Below are 7,975 nucleotides of genomic sequence, written 5' to 3' on the forward strand. Positions count from 1 at the left end.
CTTTCAGATGGAGCAGCATTTACTACACAGAGCCGTAGTTCACTGAGAAGCTACGCAAACAGCTTTCATAATCGCAGAACAATTTCTTCAATTTCATTATTGCGCGATTATATCGTCTGCGATTATGAACGAGATTTTGCGTAGCTTGTCACTGAACTATGGCTCTGTGTAGTAAATGCTGCTCCATCTGAAAGCACGTGATGGAGATTTACTACTAATCACAGAACCGGCTTTACTGACAAGATGCGCATGACTATCACATTCGATTAATCGTGCAGCCCTAACCTATCCCATTAATATAAATTGTGTGCTTCCTGTGTACTTAAATTGTGTAATGCTTATTTCCTATAATAAGTAGTTTATTGCGATTTGTACTTGTACGTGTTGAAATTTCTGTGAAGCAAAGCTGAATTTTCAGCATCATTACTCCAGTCTTCAGTGTCACATGATTCTTCAGAAATCATTCTGATATGCTGATATGCTACTGAAAAACATTTCTTAAGAATTTCCTAGAATAAGTAGCTTATTTTGATTTGTACTTGTTTTTCTTAGACAAAAACTCCTCTGCCTGCTGGTACCATCCTGAAACTGGTCACATCTGCTGATGGCAAGCCCACCACAATCATTACAACTTCACAGGCAGGAGGGGCTGGCACCAAACCCACTATTCTGGGCATCAGCACTGTCTCTCCAACTACCGCCAACAAACCAGGAACCACCATTATTAAAACCATTCCCATGTCTGCTATCCAACAAGGAGCAACAGGTTTGTTTCACATCTGACTCTTCATCTCATTTGTAATTGTGCAACATTTAAAGAGCTTTTAGTTAAATTATATCTCACTTTTGCTCTCCGAGTTAAGGCACACAACTTCACATTGTTTATATATAACTGATAGATCTGTTTTTTTACACCTCGTTGCAAGCTCACATTTTTTCCTGATATTATTTCCTGTCTCATTACTAGGTCTGACTAGCAGCCCTGGCGTCAAGTCCCCCATCCAAATTTTCACCACTAAGGTTGTTACTCCTGGCACGGGTACTCCAGGGAAAATCATAACAGCTGTGCCAAAACTGACAGGTGCAGGACAACAGGGGGTCACACAGGTGAGGCCCGTTTGAACTCCGTTCACACAAAGCATATCCATGCATCATTTTAAGCTCATCTAGTATTCTGTGTGGTCCATGAATATTTGATTTGCTCTCAGGTGGTCCTGAAGGGGGCGCCAGGGCAGCCCGGCACTATCCTGCGCACTGTGCCTATGGGTGGAGTGCGTCTGGTTTCACCAGGCACTGTGTCTGCTGGCAAACCAACTGTTACCACACTGGTTGTCAAAGGCACCACGGGTATGAATATTTAGTCTGTAAACTTTCTCTGCAGTGTGCTTTTATACAAATTACAGAGAAGTTGTTGTTCTTGATATCTGTGCCTCGTTAATAATGCCCTCTCTGAATTTAGGAGTCACAACTCTGGGTACAGTAAGTGGTACTGTATCGACTAGTGTGGCAGGGGCCAATGTGGCAAGCGCTAACGCCAGCCTGGTGACTCCAGTCACCACACTTGCCTCCATCTCCACATTGTCCAGCCAGGTGATCAGTCCCTCAGCCATCACTGTATCTGCTGCCCAGACCAACGTCGCCACCGCTACAATAGTGAGTCACACTTATTATTATTATTATTATTATTATTACTGTATAAGTTTTTAAAGAAATTAATACTATTATTCAGCTGGGATGTATTAAATTGATCAAAAGTGAGAGTAAAGACATTTATAGTGTTACAATAGCTTTTGATGATTTCAGATGAATGCTGTTCTTTTGAACTTTCTGTTTATCGAAGAATCCAGAAAAAATGTATCCGATTCCACAAAAATATTCAGCACTACTGTTTTCAACATTGAAAATAATAAGAAATGTTTCTTCATCTGCTTTGCATCACAGAAATAAATGACATTTTAAATATTCAATAGAAAATTGTAAATAATTTGAATAATGTTTTAAATTGTAATAATATTTCACTGGTTTTGTTGTATTTATCATTAAATAATTGCAGCCTTGATGAACGTAAGAGATTTCTTTCAAAAACGTTTTAAACATAAAAATAAACATTACAAAATAGGTAATAAATTATAATTACTTATACACTGTTTAAAAGTTTGGGGCTGGTGAGGCTGTTTATTTTTATTTATATAAACAAATTTAAGTAATAATAATATAATTATTTACAATAATTCATTTATCCATTCCTTTTGATGTGCATAATTATTGGGGACTGGAGCTTTCTTGAATTTCTGTGTTTTTTTTTGTTTTGTTTTTTACTTTTAGTCAGCAGCACAACCTACTCAAGTAACCCTGATCACGACTCCAAGTGGTGCTGAGGCCCAGCCCGCACAGGATCTTCCTGTCTCCATCCTGGCCTCTCCCACCTCAGAGCAGCCGTCCACCACAGGTGCTGATGCTGGTGACGGCGCTGGCGATGGTGCTACCACCGTGACACTGGTCTGCTCCAACCCTCCGTGTGAGACACATGAGACCGGAACAACCAACACTGCGACGACGGCTTCTGCCAAAATGGGCACCGAACAGATTTGTTCCAACCCTCCCTGTGAGACACACGTGACGGGCACCACCAACACGGCAACCACGGCCTCTGCGAACATGGGCAGAGCACAGCAGGTGTGCACCAACCCACCCTCAGAAACCCATGACACGGGCACCACCAACACAGCCACCACTGCCAGCTGCGACATGGGATCTAAAGAGATGGGAACCGTGAACAGCAAGACGCCGTCGTCTTCACCAGGTACGTCTTCAGCTTCTGGTTCAGAACCAGCAACACCCGTCTCAGAGAGCAGTGCTGGACCGGGCACCATGCAGCCGGAGGGTCTCTGCCCGGGCACCACCAACACAGCCACCACTGCCAGCTGCGACATGGGATCTAAAGAGATGGGAACCGTGAACAGCAAGACGCCGTCGTCTTCACCAGGTACGTCTTCAGCTTCTGGTTCAGAACCAGCAACACCCGTCTCAGAGAGCAGTGCTGGACCGGGCACCATGCAGCCGGAGGGTCTCTGCCCGGGCACCACCAACACAGCCACCACTGCCAGCTGCGACATGGGATCTAAAGAGATGGGAACCGTGAACAGCAAGACGCCGTCGTCTTCACCAGGTACGTCTTCAGCTTCTGGTTCAGAACCAGCAACACCCGTCTCAGAGAGCAGTGCTGGACCGGGCACCATGCGGCCGGAGGGTCTCCGCACGGGGACCACCAACACCTCCACTACCGCCCGCTCAAACATGGGCTCCGACCAGACGGGAACGGTGCAGAGCTCCGACAAGAGCCAGGCCGCCATCTCCTCTGCGTTGATGCCTGTTTGCTCCAACTCTTCCAGCGAAACGAACGAGGCGGGCACCACAAGCACTTCACCTGTGTCTGGTGACGTCCAGCAGGTCTGCTCAAATCCTCCCTGTGAGACACACGAGACGGGCACGACCAATACGGCTACGCAGTCGAGCTCTAGTATGGGCAGTGGGAAAACCAATGTTGTGCAGAGGGTGTGTTCCAATCCGCCCTGTGAAACCCACGAAACGGGTACCACAAACACGCCGACCCAGGCCTCATCTTCTATTGGTGCTGGACAGAATGGCACTGTTCAAATGGTGTGTTCCAATCCACCCTGTGAAACCCACGAAACTGGTACCACCAACACGCCAACTCAGGCCTCGTCTTCTATTGGTGCTGGACAGAACGGTGCTGTGCAGAGGGTGTGCTCCAATCCGCCCTGTGAAACCCACGAAACGGGTACCACCAACACGCCAACTCAGGCCTCGTCTTCAATCGGTGCTGGACAGAATGGTGCTGTGCAGAGGGTGTGTTCCAATCCGCCCTGTGAAACTCACGAGACCGGCACCACCAACACAGCCACGACAGCAACAAGCAGCTTAGAAACTGGAGAAGTAACAGGTATTTATCTGTACAAAACCTGAAGATTATTTTTTGTGTGCACACATGAACATTATAATATATTAAGTATATGTTTATCCTTAATAATACTAAATTTTGTATTCGCTTTTAAAAGGGAATGTATTTTTCAGCACAGTTGGCAGATGCATTTAATCCACTCATGTTTTCATTTGTTATAGCTTGTAGAAGAGAGACTTTGTAGTATATGTAACCAGAGGGTTATTTATTTATTTTTGTCCCAACTTGTCACTGATCTCTTGTGCCACTGATCTCGTTAGCCAGACATTAAAATCGGTTAATAAAAGGGCTGCAAATCAAGTGTAAATAAAAAACAAAAAGGGGCTACAAAGCAATAATATAATGATTCTATTAAATATAAAATTATTATTGTTGGTTGTTAGTATTTCTATTTTTATTATTAATTATATGGTGGTAATTGTATTTTTTTTATTTGCTTTCAAAAGTGAAGGTGTTATGTATTATTAGTAATTATGAAATTATTATTAGTATTAGTGTTAATAGCAATAATGATTGTAGTAATAATAAATTATTAATTAATTTTTTCATGTTTTTTTTGTCCCCCATTACCCCCCCCCATTAGCATCGCCTGGTTTGATCTGATTAGCCAGACATTTAATGCTGTTAATAGCTGGGCTAACTAACTTCCCCTATGTGCACCATCTCAGAAGTACTAAATTATCCATCTCTTCTACTGTTAATTAAAAATGTTCTGATGCATATTTTACTTAATTTGGCACTGTAGTGTGAACAACTCTACAGACTTATGATATCGCTCATCATATCAACTGCATTATACAATTATTATCAACGTCAGTTATCAACGTAAATTGTCCATCAGTGTCAGTGCATCCCTAGTAATTAAGCTTGTCTGTGTTTGTCCTTTTAGCCCAGCAGGCCGGTGATGGACAGAGTGACAGCGGCACCAGCTCAGAACCCTCATCATCTACAGAACCAGCCAATCCCACAACACAAAGCAGAGCCATCACAACAGTAACACAGGCCACGCCCACTCCAGGACCATCAGTACCGGTACAAACACGCCTCTAATCTGATCAGCTGGCTTTATGTGGATTTCCTGTAGCCAACATCCCTGTATATTCCACTTTGCTCTCAAAGTTACTAGGAAAGTCATTTTACATACACACAGTCCTTTCCTGTCTAATTGGGAGCGTCTTTTCTAGAATAAGCTGTAGTGTAAAGCACGTTTGCTGATAGTCATGCAAAGTTTTTACAGATGCATAAATTCTGTTCTTATGCATGCAAATAAATGCTCTAGGTTAAGATGTTTTGTTGTCATTCTCATGTTCTGATTGTGGTTTCTCCACAATGCAGGAGATTTCATCCATGGCTGGATCTGCGGTAGTGGCTGAGGTCCCAGGAGAGGCCGAGGCCATGGAGCAGACCAGCGCTGAGGCCGTGGCAGCGGGAGAAGAGCCCATGCAGACCGAGTGTCAGGGAGAGCTGGGTGAAGAGGGAGCCATTAGGGTTGTTGCCATAGATGAAAGTGCAGCCGGTGAGAAGGGCACCATGCTACAGGTTCATGTCGTCATGGAAGCACAGCCAGGTCAAGGAGATCAGGCTGAGGTAAGGAACTTTTTGGCAAGTCACCTTTATTTATTTAGTGCATTATACAGTATAGATTAATTATTACTGGCTCACAGTAATAAACAGTTAAATCACAGAAATAAAGATGCAAACTTTAAAAATGAAACATTATAATTCTTCTGTAAAGCAGTTTTACAGATAATAGTGTCAAGTTCAGCTGGCAGTTCAGTGTTGATTCAGTTCAGCAAATATGTGAAGTTGATCAGTTATGACGAGTTCAGTTAAGCTATAAGCAGCTCTACAGAAGGCAAGTGTCGTTATTCAGCTCGAGTCAGTTCAGTGTTGATTCAGTTCTGTTCAATAAGTGTCAATGTCGCATTATCCATCCATAATGAAGCAAATTGTAAAGCAGCATTTGTTCAGTTCTAGTTTTGTAACCAAGTGATTTAGAGATGAGTACATATGAATTTTTTGTAAATTGATAGGTATTGCTTTCATATATTAAGAGCCATATCCTACACTTTTATGCTTCTGTTAGTCACTCTTTCACCAAAACAACTGTAATTCAGTTATTTCTGTGCCACATGATTATGGCGTTATTTTACTGCCAAATGTCGAGAGCGCACTGTTGTAGCGAGAATGTACATTGCTATGATGCGCGAATCTCTCCGCTCGTGCGCGAATTTCCTTTGCTCTCGCACTAAACCGGACGCGCACTCTCAGATATGCGCTGCTCTCACCCAGAGAGTGTGCGCGCACTTAAAATGTGCCCGTGTGCGCGCTCAAACTGTGTACTTTGCACTCGCAAATCTCTCCGTGCTCTTGCGCTAGAAAGGAATTCTTTTCGCACCTGGATTAAACGTTGTCAAAAGATATCAACAAATCAGAATTCCATGACTGACCGATTAAAATGCTACGTGAAATCTAATTAGCTGGAATTCTTTTGACAATCAAAGATGGATCTTTAATTTCGTTACAATTTAATATTTAGTCATATTAATCAAAAGTATATTAGAAATGGCTGGGATTGGGGTGCTTGGATGATTTGTGCAAATAAATAACCTAGTAATCTGTCTGTCTAACTGGTTGGTCAAACCCCTCTATAACACAATAACTGCTGTGATATAATCGCTGTTTGGACATTTATTGGGAGTTTTTTTTCATCCAGAGTTTGTTTTCAGTTCTGATTTTAGTTAGATTTTTATTTTTATTTTTTCATGAAAACACACTTCATATTAGCTACACATTCAATGGCATTCTCCTCTAAGACTGAATTTACAGTTATATGACAGTTACAGCAGTTACATTGTCTGCAAATTCATTAAACCCATAGAATATAATGATGTTATGACAAATATGAGAAATTCTTTATGGTGGTAGGGTAGGCCTACAGGGCTCTACGTTTACTTTTCTTTTTAAAAAAGTTTACTTAAAAAATTTAGGAGCACGTTCAAAATTTTAGGAGCAACTTCTAATCAATAATCCAAAATTTTATCAAAAAGTAGCCTTTCCATTACGAGGTGATATTTGACTCCTCTAACTTTATTAAAATTGTCATCTTTTGTCAAATTCTTACAAAAAATATATTTTATAAGCTTTTTGAAAATTGTAATTAAAATGACAGAATAAGAACAAGTAGAATAAAAAATATAAATTACCAATTAAATGAAATCAGTATTAACAAAATTAATTGGTGGCACAGAAGAACACAAAAGTGGCTTGGTGTACTTTCAGACATTTAATGAGGCTCAGAGGTGGCATGAGTGCAATTAAATCCATAATTTCATGATGAGATTAATGTTTTAAATATAACATTTTGAATATAGATATATTAAATGATTTAAATAACTGAAAAGATGCTTTAAAAATGAAACAAACTGCCAGCAGGTGGCAGTAAGTCACTGATTTTTATCACTGAATCATTCATTCAATTGATTAATTCGAACGGCTGATTCATTCAGGAATGAAGCAAGTGACTGTCTTTATGAATGGGTAATCATGAATCACTGACTCACTAGATTCGTTCAGAAACGCACGTTCATTCATAAACGAGACACCGCTGTGTTTGAATGGAGATGCGCAGCGGCTCCGCTGTGTCTTTGTTTGAAACTATTAACTTCGAATTGTATTGTATTAAATCAGTTATCACATTTACAAACTCCCTTAAAAATCATTAAAGGCATTAAAGGGTCTTAGTTCATTTCGATCTCACATTTATAATCAACGAAGCTCTCTACACTGCACAATGAATCTCTAATTTACACCCTATCTACACTTTGCTTATGAAAGGATTCATGAGATATGTCTGTGATACATTACTCAACGCTGCAAAAACACGTAGAAACATTTGAAGCTCCCCTGAGCGCAATCACAAGTATGATGATGATCGGGTCAGTCGCACAGGTGCTCCTAAAACATTTTTCATAGTCGCACGCAGTAGTTTTC

At 41.3% G+C, this 7,975-nt stretch overlaps 1 protein-coding gene across 2 annotated transcripts in view; it reads left to right on the forward strand.

Annotated features, from left to right (window-relative positions):
- The window catches only part of LOC107743103 (host cell factor 1-like), a 29,626-nt gene that overhangs the window by 12,719 nt on the left and 8,932 nt on the right, over positions 1-7,975 (forward strand). Inside the window, exons 13-20 of one of the 2 annotated variants that reach the window (XM_016556219.1) lie at positions 553-766; positions 968-1,107; positions 1,209-1,347; positions 1,460-1,653; positions 2,326-2,763; positions 2,947-3,964; positions 4,872-5,014; positions 5,318-5,569. In XM_016556219.1, the coding sequence (XP_016411705.1) occupies positions 553-766; positions 968-1,107; positions 1,209-1,347; positions 1,460-1,653; positions 2,326-2,763; positions 2,947-3,964; positions 4,872-5,014; positions 5,318-5,569 (2,538 nt within the window). Of the gene's footprint in view, positions 1-552; positions 767-967; positions 1,108-1,208; positions 1,348-1,459; positions 1,654-2,325; positions 3,965-4,871; positions 5,015-5,317; positions 5,570-7,975 lie in introns of both variants that reach the window. The other variant, XM_016556218.1, reaches the window with a different exon arrangement.

This window comes from Sinocyclocheilus rhinocerous, unplaced genomic scaffold (assembly GCF_001515625.1).
Source record: "Sinocyclocheilus rhinocerous isolate Xijiao unplaced genomic scaffold, SAMN03320098_v1.1 scaffold797, whole genome shotgun sequence".
Lineage (NCBI taxonomy): Eukaryota > Metazoa > Chordata > Actinopteri > Cypriniformes > Cyprinidae > Sinocyclocheilus > Sinocyclocheilus rhinocerous.